Genomic DNA, 27,461 nt, shown 5'->3' with positions numbered 1-27,461 from the left:
TTATGCCCTGGTTTGAGAAACAACTGAGAGATATTAGCTGTGTATTTGAGGGGATACTGATGCCAGAACGGAGAGCTCCTACAAATACGAGAAAGAGCTGTTTCCCCCTCTTATATCAAGGAGATATACAATCATGCTCTCAGATGTCACAGCCAGCAAAAAGCTTCACCAAGGAAATCCACTGCAAGGTTTTCCTTAATTAATTGGACAATTTGGGTATGTGAGAGAAAACAGAACAGCATCTGGGGGAAAAACATGAACCATGTCACAGTTTGTTTTTCCCTAAATCACCCCGATTGACTTGTAATCTGCCTGAATCCTAAAGCAGCAGACACTGCAACTCCGCTGGGTATCACTCTGCTTGTCAGTTCTGCAAACTGCTTCACCAGTTTCAATTGCTTATTGCTGCTTTATCTGCATTATCCACCCCCGCCCCCTTCCTTGATTCTTACTTATGTTACCCATGTCTGCTGTCTGGAAAATGGTGGGGACAGTGGCAGGAATCAACACATTCAAATCTCAGAACTGAATGGTTATTGGTAATGGGTGTCTGGCTGAAGGAAATCTTTTTTCTTGCTACAAAAATCTAACTTCTAACAGCCCTTTTAAGCTTGCAAAGTGTGAAACTTTATGTTTAGCTTGGTTAAATGTAATTTTATCTGACTGCAGGAGGGTCAAAACAGTCAAAATACATCCAGCTGAGAAAATGCTTGGAAAAATGTTTATATCATGCATAGCTCTGGATATCATCTAGTAAGAAGTACAAATTAGTGTTCTGTCCCTCTAACCCCTTGAGCCTACCACCTTCATGTCCGTTTCTCAGATCTGTAACTAAGTCCTAAAACTAGAAACAAATATTGCTTAGGGATTAAAGCATCAGCCAGAGTAACCCTGGCCCTGGAAATCATGGCTGCCTGAAGCCTGATAAGCCATTGGTTATTTCTGCTTATTAGCAGGTTTCCCAAACAATACTCCACTAGGTCCTACTGAGACAAAGTTCAAGGGCATGATCAGGCATACTTTTCCACTTGACCAGAGAGGTTAGATAGAAGAGAAGAGAAGGAAACAAAAAAACAGCCAAATAAGGAGAGATGAGAGGGTTTGAAGGATTCTTTTTCTATCTTGGACAATCTGCCAACAAGCTTTCTCAAGAGTTTCACTGGAGTTTTTCTACCTACTATGACTTCTGGAAATTTCATACATAAAAAAACAATAATAACCCCTTTCTCCCTGGCCCTCTTCCCCAACAACGCTGATTCTTGACCAAACAGTAAATTTTGAAAATACATATAGTAATATGGTCACGATGTAAAACTAGGCTTGCCACAACCTAACTAATAATATATTTTAGCTTCCACTCTTGCCCCCCTGATCCCTCCACAATCCATTATCCACACAGCTCCCAAGAGTGGTCTTTCTAAAATGTTAGGTCAGGCTACGTTACTACTCCCTTGCTTGTGATCCTCCATTACTCTCTCTCACACTGGCAATTCCACCTGAACTTACTACAAGGCCTACAGAGCCCAGCGTGGTCTGGCCTCGACCAGGCGCTCTCCCTTCACCCCAGCGGCACGCTAACAGTACGAGCCTTTTTTCCGTTCCTCAAGTATGTCAAGCTCATTTCTTGTCCTTGGTCATGCCTAAATGGCTGGTTTTCTTCTTGTCATCCAGAACTCAGGCCTTTACTGACTATCTAATCTAATGTGATTCTCCAGCTGCTCTACAGGACATCACTCTATGTTAATTCTCTATGTAATGGAGAGTCACTGTTTTCTTGTTTACTTATTCAGTTTCTCCCTACACTAAGAAATGAGATCCACAAAAACAGACTTTCTCAGTCTTGTTCATTGCTGTATACCCAGTTCCCAGAATCCAGAACACACCAAGCATTCAATAAACATTTAGTAAATGAATGAACAAATGAATTTTGCTTGGAAACAAATACAGATGAAAGCGAAGATGTTAACAGAAACGGGAAGGGATAAAAGGGATGAGTCCAGAAATTTACATAATAAATATCCTTAGAGCAACCGAAAACCTGCCAACCACAGCCTCACCTGAGCAGCACAAATGCATTGCCCACTAGCCCAAGCCAAAACAACATGAGGCTTCAGAGTCTAACATTTAAGTAGGGTTAACTGAGGGCAAGAATGAGTACAGGGCAATCTCCTGGCTCACCACATCAAAGCCACTTTTAGTGAAACTCTTTACAGCAAATGGTGGCTCCCAGCCACATTTCCACCTCCTCTGGTGGTGACAGCTCCACGCACCCACATGTGGAAGCCTCCCTACAGAAGCTATGGACACTACCTGCAGCTCTGCAGCCCCTCCTGGTGCTTCTCCATCATCAGAAGGGATCGCTCCCTCCTCCTCATTTCCACAGAAGCTTGCATCTCTCACAGGCATTCTTAATACTCTGCCCTGCATTAACATCATTACCTATTTTGTTCTTTTTTTCCCTTCCTTTTTCTAACTAAACATCTGTCCTCCTATGTCTCATTTAGACCCACACCCTTCAAATGTTTTTTTGAGTATTTATTCAAAACATTTTTTGAACATTTGTTGAAATGAAAAAAAAATGTTTGTTGAACTCAACAAACATTCACAAACATTTCACTAAGTGGCATATGATACATATCATTTTAACTTGACATTTACTAAGTATTAACATGTTCCAGACATAATACTTAATGAAGATAATGACCATCATCTATTGTTTACTCTGTGCCAGACACTGTTCTTAAGACCTACTAAATATCTCACTTATTCCTCACTTCCGCTATGTGCAATAGGCACTACTGTTATCCACATTTCACAGAAACAGGAACTGAATATGGAGAAGTTAGGTAACTTTCCCAAGGACACACAGCTGGTAAGTGACAAAGCCACCACTCTGGCTACTCCCCTGATGGGGATCACATCTCAGGAAAGACAAACTCACAAACAGATGTCTATAAGCCAACATGACAAGTACCAGGATGTAAAAAGTGCTGGGGGAACCTAAATTCTACTGAAGCTTTTTAAAGAGGCTTAAGATTTAAGTGAGGCTTTAAAGGATGAATAAGAGTATTTCAGTTAGCCCAGGAAAAGCAAGGCTTGCCAAGCTGAAGGCACATGTGAGCAAAGGCAAGAGACTGCCAAGTACATGGTAAGTTTTGAGACTAGTAAGTAGGAAATGGCTATAATCTAATTATGACTCTCAAGGAGTCCAAAGCCTTCTTCAGAGAGGCATGCCAGAGAATTATCATCAAAGCAATATAGTCTGGTGTTGACCAGTCTTCAAAAAAGAGTCTATTTTCTAGGCTACCAGATCAACTTGTTACAAAGCACAAATATTCACCTTTCGTATAAGAATAGCAGTGGATGTAAACCAAATTTAAAACCCCAAAGATCCCTGAGAATGCCAGGACAGCACTCTCTCCCCACAAATGTGCTATTCTATTGCTTAGGACTTCCAACTGGGAAAAAGACCAAGGCAATAACTGCAAACTGCACATCACAATAAGTTCTGCTACATGCCCTCTAGCCTCTGCTCATGTAATTCCAGGCCTCTGATACTGGCCCCAAATTAAAACTACGAAGACAACTCAACCCTTATAATACGAAAACACTTATCAAACTTCTTCCTGAATGCAGCAGCACAAGGGTAGAAAAAAAAAAAAAAAAAAGACCACCAACCAGTTCTGCTCTCTGATATTTACCGATGGCTCCTGACTGGCTGTAGACAAGCAAATAATATACGGGAGTCTAGAAACATTCAATTGTCTGTGATTCACACCAGCACCACTAGGATAAAGCTCTAAGAGTCAAAAATCTTAAAATAATAAAAAAGAAACTAAACAAAACAAACAGAAAATTCTGTAGAGCAGCTACCTAATGGCTCCCCAGACTGAGGATGAACTGATTCTTTCCAAACAAACAATAAAATCTGCAAGATCCAGCTTTTGTTGGTGGGCTTGGCAACACAGAAAACACAAAGGGGGCTTCTGTGTGAACTGCTGTTTCTGAGTACGTTTTGCAGGCAGCAGCCAGGCTAGCTATTCCTCTCTCCTCTCCTCTATTCACACAGGCAAAGGATGATAATTAAAATCAGCCCAGGGACCAGGCAGGAAGGCTCATTCAGGGCCACTGTAATTAACCTCTGGAAGGTAAGACTACACAAATGACACTGTGGGGACATGGAGAAGGATCAAGTGCCACAGCCTTCCGTCAGATGCCCCTCCAAACAAAAAGACACCCCAACATCCTTTTCTTTCTGCACAGTGGCTCACCGGAAAAATAAAGGTCCTGAATTCTACAAAAGCGGCAGTTCGCTCCAGGAAGGAGCTTAAAAGAAAAATAGCCATAGACATTTCCATCATACTCAGTCACAAATAGCCCTGCTGGACTCCAGCCTTGCTCTCTATAAGAGACAGTTCTTCATATCCCATGGGTTGACAACCCCTTCATTCACATCAAATGCCAGCTGCAGGCATGGCACATGGGAAAGTCTCGTGTCAAGATGTTGAGAAAGAAAGGGTGAGGAGGTGGTGGGCAGTGTAGCAATGGGGTCTCAGAATCATCTGGGGCCCTGGTCCCAGACATTCTGATTCAGCAGGTCTTGGGTCGGGGCAGAAAGTAGCCTAACAAGCATCCCAGATGCTTCTAATACAAGTGGCTGCAGTGATCTTTGATAAATTCCACAAACGGCATCAAAACCAGAACTGAGTAACATTTTTAAACAGAGAGTAAAGCCCAGACAGCAGGAGACAACAGAAAGAAAGGAAAAACAACAGAAACTTAAGGAGAGAAATAGCTTGGTGGGTGGACAGAGTGCCACAGGAGGTATCAGCATAAGAGGTTGGACTAGGCTCACTCCTGCCAGCTGTGGTGCCTTTTCAATCTTAGAACCCTCTCTGATGACTGGCAGAGGGAAACTGGTGTGGTGGGAAACAGGGAAACAGGATGGCAGTGGGCATCAGAGTAGGCAGGATCTCATCTCAGCTGTTACAGGGACTGGCTGAGCGAGAAGGGGAAGGTTTCACTTCTGCATCTGGGTTTTCTCACGTGTCAAGTGAGTTGATGAGACTGCCATCGGTTCACCTCACATATAAACTCCTTTTGATTGGCTGCTGCCTGGAATAACAGCGAAGGAAGATTCTGAGGCTTTGCCTAGGCTCCACAAAGAGGTGCGCAGAAATTACCTGACCCTGCCTTCCACAGTCAGGGCTGCTACTCGGGTCTGGATGAGCTAGAAGGTTTGTTCTCATTTTTAACACTCTCCGATTCCCTACCTATAAAATAAGCAATAATGATACCTGTCCTCACTAGCGCTTGGGATTATAAAGCCCAGAGGAGAAAAGAAATTCTTTTCTGTGAATGTTCTTTGTAAAAATGTCAACACCACATTTTTAGCAACACACTGGGGGCAGGGGAGCAGGAACACGGACTCAAAGAGAACACGGTTCAAATCCCAGCCATGTGACCATGGCAAGTTGTTTTGCCTCTCTAAGCCTCAGCCTCACAGCTATAAATGGGAATAGTAACAATAATACCCTTCTGAGAGGATATGGTGAGGATTAAATAAAGTGTAAAAGAATGAGAAAAAGCCTGCCTGCAGCAGATATATAACAAACGCTAGGCCTGTACAACCCCTTCCGTAAGACAGTTCCAAATAAAAAAGTACCCCACGTTACGTTTTCTTTTCTTACTCTCCTTATTCAGTCTAGCCTTGCCACAGAGCTCTCCCTCACACCCACCCCGTGCGTGCCACTCACAGAGACAACGGTGGGAATGATGCCAACACCTTAGACACCTGCAAAACCCCAGAGGGACGTGCAACTTACCAGAGCATCAATGAGTACTTCTGCTCCCTCTTCACTCTCATGGAGGGTGTCTATATCTGTTAATTCCTGAAGCAAATCAACCACAGCTATGGACACATGTGAAAGATGTTAAGGGTAACACACACATACAAAATCCCTACTGACATTTTATTAGAATATTTGGTTCCCTTCCATTTCCTAGTCAATCGCTTCATCGCGGTTTACCTTTAATACACTCTAATTTTATTAACATCTCTTCAACAAGGTTCTACTCACAATGGGCGTTCAATAAATGGTGGTAACTGCTTCACTTAGTCTCTTTTTTTATGCTGCCTTCCTGGCAACTTATTCCATGGGTTCACTGCATTTTCAGAAATTTCAAAACTTCAAATAGATCACTTGGGAGGTGGCTTTTCCAGTGAGAGATAGGCCAACACCCTTAATCTTATCTCGTAATTTAAATTCTTGGAACACAGTATAATCTTAATTACCTTGTACAGTTCCCCTTCAAAGACAGTAAAGGTTTCGGAGATGATATGGCTGGTGTTCACCAAGGAGCCTTCAGAAATCAGGGCACGACAAAATAGGTTTAAAAGGTACAGGGAAGGATTTACATTGGACTGTGCTAGACCCCACCAACCTCCCTTCCCCTTAAATACCATGTGGCTTTGGTCATAAAAGGAATGAGAACAACGATGATTACACACTAACAAAAATAGAGAGAAAAAGGGACATACAAGAGAAAGAAAACATGAGTGACAGAAAAAAAGAATTACGTTTAAAAACTGGAAACCAAAACTAAACTAAGTTTCCCTTTCCTCAGCCTGGACACATATACACACACACAAACCCTCACTCTGTCAACCAGCATTTACTGAATGTCTGTGATGAATAAAGCACTGTGACAATGACAAAGGCAAATCCATTCATTCTGGGTCCGTTTCCTCATCAAGAAGATGAAGAAGTTAAGATAATCAAAAACATTTTAAAAAATTACACACCCCAGGCAATTACCAACATGTGACAACTGAGAAACACAGACACCTGAACTGCAGGTGTCTTGAAAAAGGAGCAAACTGAACTGGGAATCAGGAATGATTCACTAGAAGACTGATCAGAAAACAGGCAAACTAAATAAAAAGATAAAGGCAGGTAGGCTAGAAAGCAAAATGTCAGGAATAGAAGCAGAGATTAGACTGCACAAAGGCATATGAAGAGGAAAAGAAAGGTTTTGGTAAGGGAGGGGAGGGGAGAAGAGAGGGGAGAGAACAGAAAAAATTATAACTAGAATTACATGAAGAAAATATTATTTTGAAAGACTAATCTAACAGTTGTGTACAGGATGCACTAAAGCATTGGGGTATTGGGGGTGGGCAGATCGGGGTGCAGGGAAAAGCCAGGCCTGGAAGAGGAAGGCCTGTTCTGAAGCTACCACATATGAGAGAGTCCAGAAGTGAAAAAATAAGGATCAGAATCAGGGCAGTTTCACTAGAAACAGGAAAGAAAAAATAAAAAGGATACAGGACATATTAACAAGAATGATAGGACTTGCTAACTGCCAACTGATGTTCCGGGTATTTTATGAACTTCTTTTGTTAAAAGAACAGTTATTTGAAGGTTCGTTTTATTTATCTATAACTGATCAGCTGACCATCATGAATAAGTAATTAAGTTGTATTTTATTCTTTTGAACTTTAAAGTGGTATTTACCCAAAACATGGGAGTGCTATGACACTCGATGTGTGTAAAGAACTTAAAGGTCTTTGGACAAAACTCCTTCACGCTTATATAATCTTTACTAGCTGTTGACACAAAAGACCATGAACCATACTTCACATACGGTAAGCCAAAACACGTTGTTTGAATTAATTAAAACAATAAAAATAAAAAACAGGCTACTACCAAACTAACCCCTAGAAACCTTGACTAGGAGGAATAGTTCTCCCTCTCTGTACACCTCAGTAGTCACCAGTCATTAAAATCACCATTTTTTAAAAGTCATCATTATGCCAAACGTGGTGCTACCAAATTCTTACAAAGGCATTGTAAGTGTGATCCCCATTTTACAGGTAAGAAAGCTAAAGCTTAAGTAACTTACCCAAAGATCACTGCAGTAGTAAGGGATAATGTTAGGTCCATCTAATTCTGAAAACAACACTTTTGCCACTACTCTTCATACGAATGCACTGGGGAATATATATCAGGTTTAAACAGGACTAGTCAGGTAAATTCTAGCTATTGACCTTACTGTAATCACAGAGAAAAGGACTGTCATTTATTTTCACCATAGATTATTTAAATCCCAGGAAAAAGAACAAAATGCTAACAGCTCTTCCTCATTCTCCTCATCTAAGAAGCTCCCATATTTACTCTCTTGAAAAGTTCTTAAATATGAGATGTAAAATCTTACTTATTAATCTGCATGTTTAATATGCCTGACAAGATTTCATCTATCCACCCATCCATCCATCCATCCATCCATCCACTGAAGAGTCAGATGTCTACAGGACAAAGATGTGAATTGGGCATGCAGTAAGTACTACCATTACATCCCTGGAATAACACCACGCACCACTAAGTACTTATCAACTATAATGCAATGATTATTAATTAAATAATAGCATCCAGAGACAGGTGAGGTATAATGAAAGAACAACAGATGAAGAATCAGAGCAAACTTGAGGACAGGGGTCGTATCATATTTATTTTTGCTTCCTATCTTTAGTGAACGGAACTATCCCCAAATTATTATTAGCTATGGAATCTTGCTCAAGCCCCTTTATCTTCTTATAGCTTAGTTTCCTCATCTGTAAAAAGGTGGTAAGGATCTCTGGCCAGCCTGTCTCACTGAGTAACTATAAGGAATAAATGAGGTTCTGTGTGTCGAAGGGCAAGTAAGTCAACGTACTGACAAAATAAAGAAAGCTCTATAATATAGATTGTTGTTAGGCAAGTCTTACCAAAGAATGGCCAAGATCCTTACTGTTACCTTTGCTTTTTCTAAAGCTTCCAAAACCTAAAATTTAAGCTAACAACAGAATGATCCTCCCTTCCTGGGTCACAATGGGCTGGAAGATCTAATTTTATATTTCAGCTATGCCACAGACATTCAGATTGATCAAGTCCTTTTTCAGCCTCTAAGGTCTTGTGGGACAGGTATCATATTTTTCTTTGATTATTCTTATACCATGCTCACAAATCGTTCACATTAAACCTAGGAACTTAAAAAAAAAAAAAGGAAAAGAAAATTTGACAATGGTAGTGGTTTTATATAGGAACAGGATAAATGTCTAACTTTTACCAAGAAAAGGCATTTCTTATAATGGTCCAGTGGATACCTCCTTGCCTACACTCCTACCTCGGTTGAGAAGTCAAACAAGAAATCAGTTACCAGCTACTAGGTCTGGTAAGCAACTCATCAATCCTACCACTAACTGATTTTACATAAATTCCCAACTTTCACCAAATAGCATTTTAGCAAGGCACTAATGAGTCCATAATTGTAATCACCAACTCCCGGGTAATATAATATGACCCAGAAGATAGAGGTCATTTGAAGACCAGAAAAAGGAATAAGAACTGAAACTAAAGATAGACAGATGAACTCTCAATCTTGATGAGAAAATTCAGCATGGTCTGCCAACCAGCCAGCATTTCTTCACAAGCAGACGCTGGGCATGGGTGATAAGTTTTTCCACTGTAGTTACAATTTCATTTCACAAGGTAAAAGGCTCTCCCATCCTAGTGTAATAGGAAAACAGAGAGTCTGTCTCTCTGCGAATTACTAAAACACAGTTTTTGATAGCCTATTTTGTCACGTCAGGTAGAAAGGCCATCCCACTCACTCCCTCTGTACCTGTCCACTACTGTGGCAATAAGCTAGTATAATAAGAAGTGAAGTAGAAAAGACCAGCTGGGCACATAATGGTCCATAACACAATGACTCTTGTAAAAGGAAGAGTGTTTACTTCCACATTTTGGCTCTAGATATTTGCTTTTTGGCCTGATCTCATGTAGAGACTTGGGATAAAAACTGAGCATTAATTTCATTAATCTCCAGTGAGGTATGTCCATAAGGAACAAAATTATTAAAAAAAAAAAAAAGATAAAGAGGAACAAAATGTATTAAGCAGATGGTTTTAAAACAGTCATTTCAAAAAGGCTTCCTTAAGAAAAATGAACCAGTCTAGATTCACAGTATATAACTAATTTAATGGAATAAATGTGGGGTTTTAAAAAAACTTTTTTCTTTTATTCCTAGACTAGGACAATGATTAGATATAGCTCAATTAATACAGATGAATTTCAAAACACAGACAAAATGGTCTTTTTCTCCTTTTAAAATAGTTGGCAGAGAACTACCTAGAATGAAACTAGACTCTTACTTTTATCCCAATCCTAAATCAAAATAAAATGAGGAAGAAAATGCACTCATTCAAGATGTATTAAGACCTACTAAATGCTAGTGGGCACTATTATGCCACAGGAGAAACGTCCAAACCAAGAGTACAACCATCCTGACCTTCCAAGGACATGGAATGTACCGAAAACTCTTAAGCAAGATCAAAAGTTACATTAAGAAGTCCTTTTCCTAGATTGCCATTTTGGCACTTTTTACCTAATCTGACTTACTTCAGAGCATACTTAAATGGCTAAAATATGGATGGTTTATCAGTACAGATTATTGAGGAAGTTAGACTACAAATGAGAAAAAGAAGTCAATTCTTTTCCATGTAATTTTGATTCTAGAAATACCAAGATGAGAACAGCTTCTAGAAAACAACAGGTTGAGATACACAAGTCTTGTTAGACAGTGTTTGCAGGAAAGCACTGGAGCAACAGCCATCTCCCTCCCAGTCCAATTAGAAGAAAGCCCTTAGGAGGCTCAAACCCTTCCCAGCCCTACTCCTGCTCATTAACACTGGGGTCGAACGCAAGGCACCCCTGACTATTGTACATACCCTCTGGGGTAATATGGTGTGCTGCAGTTTGTTCCACTTTAGCATTCTCAGACCCAAACTGCTCAAGTTCAATTGATCCCTGTTGGCCTAAAAAAACTGTCTGGTCTTTATTTTCCAATTCCCACAATAATTCTTCACAAAATCCAAGAGGACAACTTTGCAAGTTCTCCTGGATTTCTACAGTCTAAGAAAACTAAGCAGTAATTTAGAAAACAATACTGCTAATGGCTACTCCCTAAAATTACTCCAGACCAAAGAGAGCTGTCCCACCAGCACCAAAGATCTACTCTGTGACTAACAAGCCTCTCCCTCCCTGCGTATTAGTGTGCAGGCCGCTGCGCTGATGCCTTGTTAACAGTGCAATGAGACCTCATTTTTCTGAATCACAAATAGGTGGAGAGAAATCAGACTTTGAAAAAGTTGGTTTAGATTACTCAATATTTTTATTAAAGAATAGGACGCTTAGCTGGGAAGCAGTAGTCATGATTAAAAAAATAATAGTAAAGTCATGGACCTGATATCCTTGTAAGTTTGTAGGAACTATATGAGCATATCAGCTTCCAACATGTGAGGAATGGCAATTTCCACTGACAAGGCAGAGACCATGAAAATAAACTTGAAATGCATACTAATCTCCACATCTATCAAAAGCTTACCCATCTCTAACGCCCAATTCCCTAATCACTGCCAAGCCAGGGATGACCTACGTTTTCTTAGAACTCCAATGGTATTTCCTGAGCATAACACTCGAAGGGCACTTACCACACATAGTAATGTGAATGCTTTTGCTACTGACTGGAGTCATTATTTCTTGTTTCCCTAATAGCACCCAACAGGGCTTATTATCCAAAGAAAACAGTAAATGCCGTGATCTGTCACAAGGACTTGAGAAAGGATTCCACTGACTTGTCACTCAAATTGAGAACAACAACAAATGACATACAAAATAAGATATTTATGGATTTGGTGTTGTGGTGATTTTTTTTTTTTTTTGTGATAGCAGAAGGGGTGATCAACCACCATCTGGGGTTCTATTTTCCCCTTTTTATTCCTCCCTGAACCTTTAGGCAAATTGAGTAATTTTGGCTTAAACTGGGCCACAGAGCTGATTGTTTAGCAATATCTTCAGAAAATATCTTCAAATGTACCTTTGATTGTATTTTTTCTGTAGAAACACTCCAAAAAGGTTCACAAAAAGGGGCTCTAAACATGTTTAAGTGATTTACTTTAAAGGAAAAATTGCTTTAAAAAGCAATATATCTAAAAGGCAGCAGATGTTGGATCCCACCTTGCGTCCCCTCCTAATGCATTCAGAGTGACTCTTCAATACTGTGTGAGGGGTGTGCCCCTCCCTCTCTGCCCCTTACCCCCAGAGGTGCTCTTCACAAACCAGAATTCTGCTCTGCAGCCAGCCGATGGCTGAGTTCCAGCCTCTCAAGGGGGCAGATGAGGCACAGAAGCGCTGACAAGCCCTCACCAGCAGCAGTGATGCAGAGCGCTAGAATAAACTCTGAAGCTGCTTCTCACGGTTGAAAGGACAAGGCACAAGCTGTTTTCTCACATCCTCTGCCTCTTAAGGTTACAACAAATCTGCCTCTCTGATCCAATTAAAATCCCTATAGTTTATGTTTTCTCAGAGAAGGACAAAGCAAAGATGACCTGTGCTTGCTGGGAACATAACCAGCCATGTGTGCTCTTGGCTGATAAATGAAGAGTTAAAAAAGATTAAAAATTTAAGTCATGACTGCCACAAAATTGTTTATTCATGGTAAGGTGTTTCGGGCAGTTACAGCTATACAACAGTAAACTGTTAACAACCGTTTCCTGAAGAAAAATTTCCATTATAGATCACAGATAAGACAAGCAGCAGAGTGCAAGGCTGCTGGGACAATGCTCCAACCGACAGAGGGTATGTTAGACTCAAGCCAAGAGGGCCTACCCTTTCCTGAAACCACGTTCAAGAAAAATGGTACACTGAGGATGACATTTACCCTAACTGCTGCATCTAATTAAAATTAGGTAATTAAAAAAATTTCAAATGCACTTTAAATTTGATGTAGGGCATAATTAAAAATCGGATTTTAAAAAATATCATTAGGGCAGCAGGGTGAAGGTTAGCAGACAAGAGGGAAGAAAAACAGTTTAGCGCTTAGAAAACAGGAGGGAAATGGCAGTCTGTCAAAGTTATTACAGAGGGACTTGTTTTTCTCCTTTTGAAAGACCAGAACTTAACAACTTGGAACATCTGTGCCCTTGCCTTTCCCAAGCATGCCGACGTCGAGCACACTTCTTGTGTCAGTCTTCTCCCCAGCAGGATCCAGGCTGGTGAATCAGCAAAATGTCAGTATCTTCACATAGCTGCCACTATTATTTTGAGTTAGCAGGAATAGAAAAAAGAATGAGAGCTGTGTTTCCAGAAACAAAAGAGGTGGTTTCTGAATTAACACACGAAGTAATACATGACTCTGCAATTCTGTCACGGATGTAGTAAATCCTATAGGGAAGAGACCCAAGGTGCACTAGAATGGACACTGGGCTGGAAATCAGGGGCCTGGAGTGCCAGCCTCAACCTCAACAGCCGGCTGCCCAACATCCAGACCTTAGACTTGTCACCAAGTAAATAAGGCACTAGGCTAAGTCATCTCTAAGGTCTGTTTGGATTCTGAAACTCTACCGGTCCGTAGGCAAATTGAAATGTGAAGTCACAACTGGAACTCCTGGTTCCTAGTTCTGTGAGGACCGGTGAGTACCTTGAACAGGGCTAATCATATGATAGATACCCAATATGTTGACTGACAGATGCTGCTTGAGCATCAGTGAATCCTATGGTTCCTCGGGTCTAGCACAACGCCTGGTATGTAGTAAGTACTCAAAGCATGTCTATCAGACGAATTCATGAGACCCATATCGACCTCACCCAGAAACAAGCTAACTGGCTAGGGTTTTTGTACAACCAAGAATCTCACAGCAAACCCTGGGGAACACACGCATCAATCTGGGGACTGACAGATTCTTAATACTAGCATTACATGAAGTATCAGAAATGGCTTAAGATCACCTTTCAAGAAGCCTGCACTAACATTACTCACTGATTTATTTCTATGAGAATTATCAGGCAGGAAAGAACCTAGTCAGACATGCTCTCAGGAGAGAGATTACCAGAAAGATGAAAACAGCATGAAGCAGCAGCAGATTCCCCATGAATACCCTCAAGCAGACGGACTACATTTGTCTCTTACCTTCAGAAATCTGGATTCAAACAGAACACCTATCAGAAGGGAATCTGCTTTAATGACCATAACCCCAACCACAGGCACATCAAAAACCTTTTCCATTAAAGTAGTCGCACATCTGATAGCAATGCAAAGTATAAAATAGTTTTGGAAGTCACAATTTGGATTCATTTATAAGTAACATTTACTAAGTACCTACTATTATTAGAAACTGCTTAGCATTAGCACTTACATGAACTCCTTTAATCCTCTCAGGAACACTGAAAGGCAAAAGTGTTTTTGTTTTTGTTTTTGTTTTTGTTTTGTAAATGCAGTTTATGAATATAGACAGTATCATTCCTACAGAATAGCCTACCACATTTAAGTCTTGAAAAGTACGGTGACAAGTGAAAAAAAGAATTCATAATTTTTAGAATCTCCAATAATTTAATGTTCCATGTCCTTAACGCTGTTAGACCTGAAGGTACCCAGGTCTCGTTACGTCGCAGGGACGTACTAAGGGCTGGAGGGGCACCAAATTTCACATAATAAATGACACTGGGAGTCAAACCTAGATTGTCTGTTTAGGTCTAATGTTCATTCAACAAATACCAAATGTTATGGTGCACCCAGGCTTTTTCTAAAAGAAATTGGGAAGACAACAATGGACAAAACAGAAAAAAATCCCTGTCTTCCAGGACATTCCCATGTGCTTTCTAGCAGGGTTCACTGCCTCCCCTAGTCTCAACTCCACTGGGCCATCAGTTAGCAGAATGATGTCTAGAACAACAGATTCAAATCCTGTCTGGATCTGCCTATATAAATGGGCCCCCAAATCAAGATCCTGAAAAATTAATGTTGTTGATATATGAACAGATACATCACGATGAATTCTGGTACTAATAAGAACAAATAGGGCAATTAAGGATTGCCTAAGATTTATTAATAGATAAAAACCAGACTTTCAAATGAGTAAAAAGCAGCATGTGTTTAAAGATGGGAGATAATGAGAATGGAGGTAGAACACCAGACATGACAACAGACATCAGCAGAGACAGACAGAAGAGAGTAAACAGCATTCCCCAACCATGTCTGTCTTCCTATTGAGGACAGATCTGAAAGGATATCTGTATTATCATGTCCAAGCAACCCGAGAAGAGACTGAACAGCATTCAGCTCTACCAGAAGGTGGTACAGGTCTGGCATGGTGGCCACCACATGCATCTCCTGAATGATGTCATTTAGGTCCAGCTCAGATTCCATAAACCTAGGAGGAGAAAACAAGACAGCATCATTGAAAGGGAAGGCGTGCTATCAGCACTGAGGAGCAAACAGCAACATAATCCAGACAGAGACAATCTGTCAAAGTGTCTACAACAGACCAACCAAGAGGTATGCTCATCCAAACACCATACTGTCACACAATTTCCTTGGGAAATCGATTTCCTCATTACAGAAATCAATCTTGGATTCAGATCTCATTACAGGGTTCCCCTTACTCTTGTAGTCACACGTTGTCTTTTAGAGGCTCCCAAAGCATTTTACAGCATTAAATGATCTGCCCACCAGTTCTGTGATTGGCTACCATTACCCCTTGGTATGGCAATTCACTGCCCTGAACATAGTTATCCTGTAATTCAAAAAGAGTTTCTCTTACTTGCCACTTCAGACCAAGGGCCAATTGTTCCCTTTAGCCAAAGGAAAACACTGAGGTTCTGCTGCCATCTGGAAATACTTCCCCTTCCCCCACATCCTTTCCATTGAGCCGATTAAAAGGAAGATCTCAAAGTAAAGCAGATATAGTCTGGCATCCTGTAATTACCACCATTTCTGAAGTATGATGATACTTCACTTACATTTCCACACCTGAACCTTTCCACAAACCTATGCCCAGGCACTAAAAACAACTGCTTTGCATTCACCTCTGCCCTCTGCATACCCTCCCCCAGTGTTTGACACAGAAGAAATGCCCACTAAGCCTTTGATGTACAAGACAGGAAGGTTTATTCTGAGAAGGAAATGAGCTAATCCATGTAAAGCAATTCAACAATACCTGACTGAGAGGAACCAGTGTTTAAATACCCTAGAGCCAGACTGTCTGGCTTTGAACCTCACTTAGCCACTTGGCCTCTCTAAGCCTCAGTTTCTTCATCTGTACAATAAATGAGATGATAAAGTTACCTAACTCACAGGACTACTGTAAGAAGTAAATGAATAAATACATCTAAAGCACTTAAAAATGTCTAGTATATAAAAAGCACTCATTTCTATTACTTCTACTACAACTATTGTCATTATGATGTCTATAGATATGCTATTATGTCTACATATAGACATTATAATGTCTAAATTCTTCTAGTATGTAAGCTTCTTAAAGACAGGAATTTTATTTTTTGTCTCTAAATATCCACAGATGCCTGCTTATCTGAATTGAGGCTACAAAGAAAAGGAACATAAGCAGGGACTCTTGAAGTCACAAAGGACTCATCAACTTCCAGACGCTGAGGAGATGGGCAAATCCCACCTCTCCAGAACTCTGGAGATTCTGTAAGAAACAAAATCTGAAGACTATAATTCTTTAATATTATAGGGAATATAGACATATTTTAGACAATATTCCTTACCACTGTTTTTCCTCATTACTATTTTAACCATAACATTTATATACTTTTTTCTGATTATAAAATACTACTTTTTGTAAAAAACTGAGAAAAGAAAGACAAGCCCTGAAAAAGTAAACAGAAATCATCCATAACTTTATTAACCAAAAAGAACCATTGATAATACTCTGGTATTTTTAAGTCCATTTCTTCCACTCATAGCCTCCCCATCCCCATCCCACACCAAAAGCAGCCTACACGGTATAGGTTTAGATTTTTGCTGTTGTTGTTAACAGAGGCTGAAAAATTCCTCTTATCATTAAACATTCTTCTACAACAGGAAAAGCCAGTATCTGCCACAGCTGTCAGTCCTTCCACTCTCACTGCAAAATTACTCACTGAGCACAGCATCTTACCTGCTGAGCCCTAGATATGGCCTCAGAATCCTTCTCAACGTAGTATTCCGAGAAAAGACTACCAATCAATCACAGAGAGGGTATTGGAGATTAAGCCTATCTGAAATTCCTATTCCAAATAACATTAAATAGCATTTTAAAAAGCTACATGGTATTCCCTTGTGCAGATGTACCATAATTTATTTTACCAATCCCCCTTTGTCAAACATTCAGATGGTTTTCAATCCCCACCCCCATACTAGATGACACTAGGATGCATATATTCATAATTACTGTGTTAGATAATTCCCAGAAGGGAAGTGCCAACTCAAAGAGTATGCATAACTTAACAGATTTTGATAAATCCCACCAGAAAGGCACCAATAGTGTATGAAGTGCCTGTTTTCCCCCTTGCTCTCTTCAAAAACAGTATTATCTATTTAAAATCCCCTCCAAATGAGATGGGAAATGTAACTTTTCTTAATTTTGCATTTCTGATACCATGATGGTTAAAATTTTGTTAATGTTTACTAGCTATTTGTATTTCTTCTTTGCCCATTTTTATATCAGGGTGCTCATCTTATTTACTGATTTATAAGCACTCAATATATTAAGGAAATTAATCTGTCATACATATGTTGCAAAAAAAGCCATTGAAAAATATCTGCCTTTTAATTTGTACATCGTGCTTTTTGACATAAAGGTTTTTAGTCAATCTTAGCCTTATGATCCCTATTTTACATGTATTCTGAGCAAGGTTTTTTTTTTATAGATCAGATCAGATATATTTTATGATGTACTTTCATGTTTATATATATTTAAATGTTTAGGAGAACTAAAACTGAAATTTATTTCAGTACATAATATAGGGCAAAGATCTAACTTAATTTTCTGCAATATCTGGCCAATTGCCCCAATACCATAAACTATCCTTTTTCCACAGATCTGAAGAAATGCTACCTCTATCATACACTAAATTTTAATGTGTACTCTAATCTGTTTATGGGCTTTTCACTCCATTTTATTGATTTGTCTGCAAATGCCTAAGCCAGGATCATACTTCCATATTGTTACAGTATATTTTATGTCTGTTACTGCAAAACACTCTACGTTAGTATTCTTTTTGAATGCTTCCTTGTCTATTCTTACAGGCTTATTATTCTAAGTAAATTTCAAAACTATTTTTGTCAAGACACCCCCCATACCACTTTTTTTAAGGCTCCTTCCACTGTGCTTATAAATAGATTGATTACCTTTTAAATCACCAGTTCCCTAATACCTAAAGTGTGGAGGCCAAATTAGAATCATGGCTTGGAAGGGCTGGTGCAGAATCCAGATATTCCATGGGGCAGTAGATCTTTGAATCTAATGGGCTCAGCAAACCTCTAAGGCCTATTTGCCTTACCAGGGTAGTTTTGTTTTGTTTTGCATTTTAAATCTGATTTTTGGAGAGTGACTTGACAAAAGATTTTTACAGTTCACTAGGAAGAACTGGCAAAGGATACTGGGCACTAAATAGTAATAAACAAAATCATGTTGATTACAAGGAAGAGATTTGGAGACTTCAGTGATAATCAGTGGCTAAATGTCAGCCTGGAGAGAAGCCTCTGGAGGTATCCTGCAGGGCTCCATCCTTAGCCCTGTTTAGATCAACTGTATTATTTTACTGTTAGTTTTTGATCAACAACTTGGGTGAAGATATATAAAAGGCAAACTTAACAAATGTCATATAACACAAAGCTTACAGGACAGTGAACACACAGCTGATAGAATCAGCTCAGAAAATTCCTGTCAGGTAATGATGATGGGCCTAATTTACCAGAAGAAAAGCTACCTAGGATCCACATAGAGCACTGCATTGAACCAAAAAGTCAAATACAAATGCATGGGGCAGGAAAAGATACAGTTTAATAAGAGGGCATCTGTAGAAAGGACTTGTTGGTTTTAGTCAACTGTAACTGCAATACAATCAGACCACTGAGCTCTGAGCACTGAGCACGCTCCCTGGTCCACTGGAGAAATTCAGCAGATGCCTGCCAAATGGAGGAGCAAAGGAAAGTAGCTGCTACAAACGCTGCTGCGGTTTTAGGCTGCTTAAAAGAAGACAAGATAGAGTTATGCTGATTAGATAACCCTAAAAGTCTGTGACATCTGTTATGGGAATCCTACTTTAGGAGGGATATGGAAACTAATTCAGGGAAGCAATTGAGATTATAAAGAGTCTAGATATTCTCTCATATAAGAAGGTCTTGAAATTATTTTTCATTCTGAGTTGAAATCTTAAGAGTCAGAGCTACCAAGTGATGACACAGGTTTCTTTGGAAAGTTAGATCCTTGTCACTGGGGGTAATTAATAAAGGGTGATATTTTTTAAAAAATCAAGAATTAGAAGGGAGAAATGGACTGTGTGGACTCTGTGCGCGCCTTTCAGTCCATTCCAACTTTCAAATTCTTCTTCCAAATACACACTCTTAAGTCAGTAATTTTAAGTTTAGACAGTCAGAAAATTACCAAAACAAAACAAGCAGGTCAACTGTGAGCAAGGAAACGTAATAAAAATACTGCTGGGGTCTGGTGTTACATGAATAATGAGGTAAGTGGGAAATGTCTGGAGTTGGGGATGAGAATGACATGGGCCACACCCCCAGTCACATTATTTACTGCCTGTGTAATGATTAGCAGTGTGTCAATAAGCATTTATGGGCACATACTAGGTGCCAGTCACTGTGCTAGGTACTGAGGATATAACAGATAACAAAATAATCCCAGCTGTTAGCGTCATCGAGATCCTAGCATAGAAGAAATAAAAATAATCTATTACAAACAGTTAATTGTAAGGATATCTGACGCTCCCCAGGAAAATTGCCTTTGGAACACAGAGCACGGGGCTCCAACCTGGTCAAGGGAAACAAAGAATGTTAACTAACCTGTCTCTAAAACTCAACTTCCTTCATCTCCCTAGCTGAATTATAGGGAGGACTAAAAGATAATAAAGTGCCTAATGACTGTTGACACATAGTGGGTAATCAACAAATAAGGTACCCTCAAGCTTGCTATGCTATAACAAAGAAAATTCTTCTCTTTTTGCTCACAAAGTATAAGTCTACTCATTTAAAGCACACACTCCAGCATCTGCAGAGGGCTGTCTAGGGATTCGGCATATCTTTAGCAACAGATGACTCACAGCTGGGGGAAAGGATCAAGCTAGAGGTCAGTGGGAAAGCAAGAGCAACATATTAAAACAGTAACCCAGGCTGCGATGGGGTCACTGATTCCATCTGGTATGACGGGGAATATTCTGCTGGCCTGCCCACGTACATTTGCTTCAGACCAGCAGGATGTTCTCCTTCAACCAGAAGAGTGAATTTTAGCAAATGACCAGCAACGTTCAAAAATATGATAAAAGCAACAGAGATTTCTGCAATCACAAAACCAGCTATTAAGTACACAGAGAACATGATGCTACCTACACCCAGCCAAATCAGTAGTTCTCACCAGAGTGTGGCCCTGGGAGTTGCAGGGTCAGGGTGGAAGGTGGTTGGAGATCCTTTCAGAGGTCTATAAGATCAAAACTATTTTTTTATAATAACTCCAAAACATTATTTGTCTTCTTCACTCTCATTCTCTCAAGAATGTATGGCGGAGTTTTGCAGAGGACTATTCAACATGTGATGATATCACTGCCCTAATGGCTAATGAAATATGCACTAGAATTTTCTAGGATAAGCACTTTGGAGTACTCAATAATTTAAGAGCACAAAGGGGTCCTGAGATTAAAAAATTTGAGAACCACTAAACTAAATAATTTTGCCCCTGCAAAAATGAAGAGAAAAACTACTAAAGGACTTACTAGGGAAAGAGCGCACTCTACTTGATGTGATGTTTGGGAGAAAGATCACAGTGCAAAGCAGAGGATGCATAAGGAGAATTGTCAATTGAATCTGAAATGCAGCCAAATGAAGAGAGGCATTTTTGGGTATGCAATCAAAATGACAATTGCATATATGGGAAAATAAATTTGAATGTTTCTGATCTCAACCGGAAAGTTTCATTCAAATACGCTCTAGCAATTTTCATCTTAATTGCACTTCGCTGGTCTAGAGAATTATAGAAGACACTACACAAGTAAGAATTCAAGAACTCAAGGTTAAAACACAATGTAGTTTCCTAACTGCTTTTGGACATTAAAAAAAAAAGTTCTTTATGCATGATTTCAATTTTCAAATGTTTCAATTTAAAAACGAAGATGGTATATAAATTTTGTCTGAATGGAAAACGCTGTTGATTTGTTTAAAATAAAATAACATTTTTTAGAAACCAGTTCAAGAATTGTAACATTAGAGAATCTGTGGTACCTAAGATGTAGATGGTGAACATAAGCTGCAGAAACTCATTGCTCTGAAAAGTGACAGAAGTATGTCTACCAAGTGGGCAAAGGCAATGTTGGCATCCCAAGAAGTAAATTCAGTTTTTTAAATTTCCAGTGTCATCAACCTATGGCATAGCTTCCTTATAATGTATCCTTAGGTTCCAAGCAATGGGGATATAGTAAAGATAACATCAACTGTATAAGATCTCTCATGTTTACTGAGTACCTACAGTATGGCAGGAACTGTGCCTAGGTACTACAGAGATAAACAAGAGACAATCCACCTCCTAAAAGGAACAGAGTCTAATGCAGCAAGACCCCTGAGTAAAGAAATAACAATAAAACAAATGGCAAAGATGTTAAAGACAGATCGCATTCATTGTAGGCAATAACATAGGAAAAGAGATCTGCTTGTGAGAGAATTAAAGGCTATAATGGGGAATTTGGCAGTAGCTGTCAAAGTTTAAAATGCACATGCCCTTTAATCTGGGAATTCAACATTTACGTATGTATCCCACAGAAATACATGTACACTAAGACACATGTACAGGGAGGTTCACTGCAGCATTGTTCATAAAAGTCAATATTTAAAAAAACCAAATGTCCATCTATAGAAAAATGATAAATAAGTCATAATATATCCAAACCATGAAATACTATTCACTAGTCACAAAACATAAGGTCAATATGCACGTACTAACAGTGAGAGATCTTCTGTTACGTGACCAAAAAAAATCAAGGTGTAGAATACGTACAGTATGATTTATGCAGGAAAAAAATTGCATATTTACATATATATGTAAATCAACATACAGAAAACAATCTAAAAGGATACTCACAGAAGTGTTCACAGGCGCTATCTTTAGGTGAGGGAATGGGAAGGGGGTGCAGTGAAAGAGAGCTTTCATTTTTTATTCTACTTTTGCCCTGTTGGTATTTCTTATGATAATCTATTCATGTACTACTTTATAATCAAACACACACACATGCACACACACAGGGCAGTATGACAAGCACAACCACTGTATGGTGGAGAGCAACACAAAACCTGATAGGACTCTGGTGTTGGGAGAAGTGAGTTCTGATCTAGCTACTCCTACTGTCAAAGAGGGCTGTGGCCCTGGGTCCAGTAACCGGGTTCTCCTCCCTCTACCTCCCTCCTCACCTACAGTACAGAGAGAACACAGTGGACCATGTTAGCCTTACCAGGTTGCTGGGAGAACTGGAAGCCCTCTGATACCTCTGTGCCTTTGTTCATGCAAGTTACACTGCCTGCCATGCCTGTCCATGTTCTTTTCTGCCTAGTAAAAATCAGAATCACTCTTCAAGGCCCAGCTCTTCTGTGAAGCCCTCTATAGCCTCCACCTTGGTATTCACTGCTTCTCCCTCTTTGCTCCCACAGTACTCTGTTTGTATTCCTTTTAAAGTGTACTGCCTTCTACCATGCACTTATAGTCAGTCTCCCTAGTAACCTATAAACTTGAGCGCAAAGACTACTATTCAACTCTTAATTGCCTAGGGGCCTTGGGCATATTAAGATTCATTAAAAGTGTATTTCCTGGGAGGGAGAAAGACAGGGAGGGAAAGAGAGATTTAGGACATTAAAATCTGTAAAATTATGAAAATTCCTTTACTTAGGATTCAAAACTGATTGAAAGCTATCAGATTCCTTATTATAGCACTTCAGAGTGCACTGAGGAGCTGAGACAGTAACAACCATACTAATTATCATTTCATGAGCACTTACTATGTGTCAGGTATTGAGCTAAACACTTATCCTTATTCTCATTTATTCTTCACAACAACTCTGTGATGGAGATACTATTTCTTTATACAGATGAGACACCTGAGGCTAAGAAAGGAGAAGTGACTTATTCAAGGTCCTGTGGGAGTTACACCCCTATCTGTCTAACCCCAAAGCCTTTGACATTGGACATTTTCTCAACGGTAAAGCTATCACTAACGGCAGCCACGGTCAGTTTTCTTTGGGCCTTGAAAAGAATAACACAGAAAAGACTTAACAGGCCTCACCTTTAGAAGGGCCTGGTCCTAGGCTGTCATTTGGGAGCCTGACTTTTGAAACGTTCCCTAAGTGATAATGTTTTGCTCCTCTGGGGCACTGAACATCTGCTTTCCTTCTCAGTCTGGAATTCTGGTAGTTGTTGCTGGCAGAGAATGCCATGATCTGTCTTCAATAAATACCCCGGCCTCAGAGTCTCAAATGGGCTCCCGTAAACAGAAACACTGCACATGTGATGATGTATTTCACTGACAGAGAAAGGTACACATCTGCCCGACCCCTCCCAGTGGAAGGGAGCACACACAGGAAGCCTGTACGTGAATTTCTCCAGACCTCCTGACATGTCTTTTCCCCTCCTGATCCTACTGTGTACCCTTGAGCACCACTGACTCTGAGTCCTGTGAGTACTTCTAGTGATTTCCCAAACATGTGGGTCATTCTGGGACTCCTGACCCAAATCACAAAAACCAAAGTAGACAAAACACACAAAGAGCAAAACAAAAACAGCAAACACAAAACCTCAGAGGAGAAAGAATATCAGCAAAACATTGCCTTACTTCTCTGGATTGTCTGGAAACTTGATCCGCAGCTCTTGGTTTTTATATGATCTTTTTTCAAACGTAAGGATCATTTTCTTCACCGAGCTTTCATCCAATGGTTCTTCCTGGTGTAAAGGGACAAATGCAACGATTTCAGTCCAAAGAATTTCTTCTTCACTAATCACTACTTCTTTCTCGTGGCTCTTACATACCATTTTGTCACTCACCTTTCTAAGTTAAGTGCACAGTACATACTTTATCCCCGCCATTAGAATGAGGATTAAGAGTCTACATCATAGGCTACTTTGTATCATCACTCTGTGTGTCACATTTACCACAGGACATTCAGCTTAAGGTGTTAAAAACTCACTCATTCAACAAGTATCTCTTAAGCATACAATATGGCATGGAGGAAGCAACAATATTAAATAAACATTATTTATCTCGTCCTTCACATTTGTTGTACTAGCTAAGATAACAGAGGTTTAAAAGAACTCGTTCAAGGTCAAACCCTGAGTCAGTGACAGTGGCCCTCAATCTTTTCCCCACAACGGGTCAGCAAACTATGGTCCACAGGCCAAAGTCAATTTACTGCCTATTTTGGTACAGCACAAGAGAAGAATGGTCTCTGCAATAGTCACTGCTTCGTGTTTCTTACACATTACTGCATCTGGTCCTTACTAGCTGCTAAGAAGGGAATCAGACAGGTTCCTGGAATCCTGATAATAACAATAAGAATTTAGTAACCTTGCTTAGAGAAAGCATAAAAAAACTAGTAGACCATACAGAGTTTTCCTACTTCATAAACTAGAAGAATACCTACAAAGGTAAATAAAACGAATTTTTGAAAACAGAATCATTTCCTCCCCAAAAAATCTATGCTAAAATTTCAGAAATATTTTCTCAGTATATTTTCCATTTCAAACTAATGTGCTGTAATGCACTCTGCCTCTTTAACACTCTCTCAATCCCTAGCTTCATAGCTTTGTAGTCGCTGACGATAATTCACACCTAAAAGCAATAAAGAAACTACTATTAAGAGAACTGGAAATAGACTCTTTTGGAAAGCATTGAATCATTCCATAATTTTTTAAATACCCAAAAATGTTAGTTATTATTTGATTAAATTTCAATTTTTATACATTGGGCTTTTAAGTGGGAGATACCTATAAATTCATTTTGGGCATGACATGTTTCTTAGATTTTATCAATGACTTCTGGACCCTGAGGTACTTTGTTGGACCACCACCCACTTCCCAGTGTCTACAGCTTTAAAGAGAGCTTCCCTGACATGGCAAAAACTGAAATTATTGCCATGGCTCAGTCAGGACTCAGAGTTTAGCTTCACCACATACTAGCCACATGGCATATGTTACTTGGGTGAATATAATCCTCAAACCCTCACCAAGACTAATTGATTCCACCTCATAAGTCGTTCCTGAAGTTCATCTATTTAGCACTTAGAATAAAATCCCAAATCTTTCACATGACCTATATGAGAAACATCTGGCAGGATCTGGCCCAGATAATCTCTCCAACCCCAAACCCCTGCTGGCAGCCCATGTCTACTTGTTCACTGCTGACTCTCCAGTACCCATTAGAGTGCCTGGAACATAGCAGGCATCAAACGAAGATCTGTTGAAGGAAAGAAGGCAGAAAGAGAGGGGAAAAACATCACCTGTATCTTTCAAGGTCATAGAGATGGCCTAAAGTGATGAGGTACGTAAAACTGTTTTATAAACCACATGACACTATATTAAGGTAAGCTATTATTGTTACTATTCGCAGTATTGCTAATGTATCCAACTTACAGCTGGGATTTAACTAAAATAATCTAAATTTCTAGGAAAGGGTAAAATCACTTTCAAGAAACCTCAATATCCACAGTTTTTCTTTCCCTTAGCTAACATCCTGCCAATCCCTGTAGAAAAAACCCTTATTAGTGTTAATAATACAGCTCTCTTAGGATTCCCAAAGTCTTAGCCTCTCCAGGGTTTGGCCTTCCCTCCTTTAATTTCTCTCCAACACTGGGGAAAAACGGAATTATCAGTCTTCGTCATCAGCCACAGCAGTATCTCCAATAGCTCAATGTCAGAAACCAGAGGGAGATTTCAGAAAGATGAATGCTGGTGATGTAGCACAAAAAGGACAATAATATTTTACAAGTTCACGTGACTTTACAGGGGCAAACATCACTTGTTTTTCATCAAATGGGACTTTGGTGGCAGTGAGAAAATAACTCCTGGACTTGTAGCCCTCCATGTGTCATTTTTACAAAGCGATCTCTTTTTCCCTGTCCCTTAACAGAAGGACTGGTCCCACACTGCATTTCTGTCTCCCGGGCTAGAAACCATTTACCCATGACAGCTACTATCCTAATCCTCCAGTATCAGGCTTGCCCGACACGGGAATTATACCTGCCAATTAACTGCTGCTGCAGGGCTAACAGATTGAGCAGAAGCTAGTGAGGAGGGAGGGAGGGAGGGAGAGGGAGAGAGGATGTGCTACACACACTGTTTGTCTAAGGCTGGCAGCGTTGCTGCCCTCGGGAGGAAATTCAGGACTGTCTCCCACCAAAGTGTCCCCATCTTTTAGGGGCAGACCCCGAAACTGGCACTGGTACAAATCCTAATGAGGAGAGTTATTATTATAACATAGTAAAGACCTTTTTGGAATATGAATCAATTTTTTTTTCTTCTCAAATTCACACTCCAGCTTCATTTTTTAAATCCAAACTTAGCATCGTGTCTTTGAGGGAACCAAAAAACAGCTGGCTCTTAAGAATCTATTTCCATAATTCATATTGAACAAAATGCCAGGGTGAAATAACATACAAGCTAACACTTAAGGATTTAAAAAGACACAAAGGTAAGGTCATTTTATTTTTAATCACTGATATTTCACATTATTCTTTTCAGCTTCATTCATTTATTCATTCAATAAATATTTGTTAAGGGCCCAGAGCTTGGCATTGCTCTGAATGCTAGAAATACAGCTGTGAACAAAACAGAGCCAGTCCCTGTTTTCGAAGGAGGTCGAAGAGAGGACAAAGAATGAGTAAAGTAAACAAACAGGGATTTCAGGTCATGGTAAGTGCTGTGAAGACAATATACAGAATAAAGTGATGAGAGCATGAGAGAATGACTTGCAGGGCTACCTCGGAGACAGGAAAGACTTCTCTGAGGAGGAAACATCTGAACTAAGACCTGAATGAGAAGAAGCCAGCCATGCAAAGCATTAGGGGGAAGAAGAGCATCCCAGCAGAGGGCACAGAAGTAAAAAGGTCCAGAGGCAGGAAGGAGTGCAAAGGCCCTAAGACACCCTGAGGAAGGGCAAACAGAAAGCACCTTAGGCATCTCTTTCTCTAAACTGTATTTTTCCAGTCACACCTAAATACCTAATCCCTTAGCTCCTTGAGTTTCTTCAACTTTGTTGCCTTGCTAAGGCCATTTCAACTGCCTAAAGAGCCTTTCTCCCACTTGTTTGATAAAATTCTACTCCTCTTTCAAAGACTACTGGCTATACTTAAACATGTAGGTGCCCTCTCTGTGTCCTCAGTAC

At 39.8% G+C, this 27,461-nt stretch overlaps 1 protein-coding gene across 1 annotated transcript in view; it reads right to left on the bottom strand.

Annotated features, from left to right (window-relative positions):
- Window positions 1–27,461, bottom strand: part of CTNNBL1 (catenin beta like 1) — a 143,948-nt gene that overhangs the window by 87,430 nt on the left and 29,057 nt on the right. The window contains 3 exon segments of the mRNA XM_006188621.2: window positions 5,826–5,923; window positions 15,105–15,244; window positions 23,919–24,025. Coding sequence (XP_006188683.1) covers window positions 5,826–5,923; window positions 15,105–15,244; window positions 23,919–24,025 — 345 coding nt within the window.

Source organism: Camelus ferus, chromosome 19 (assembly GCF_009834535.1).
Source record: "Camelus ferus isolate YT-003-E chromosome 19, BCGSAC_Cfer_1.0, whole genome shotgun sequence".
NCBI classification, from domain to species: domain Eukaryota; kingdom Metazoa; phylum Chordata; class Mammalia; order Artiodactyla; family Camelidae; genus Camelus; species Camelus ferus.
The sequence above is the reverse complement of the archived record's forward strand: the minus strand, read 5'-3'. Positions and strand labels throughout refer to the sequence as shown.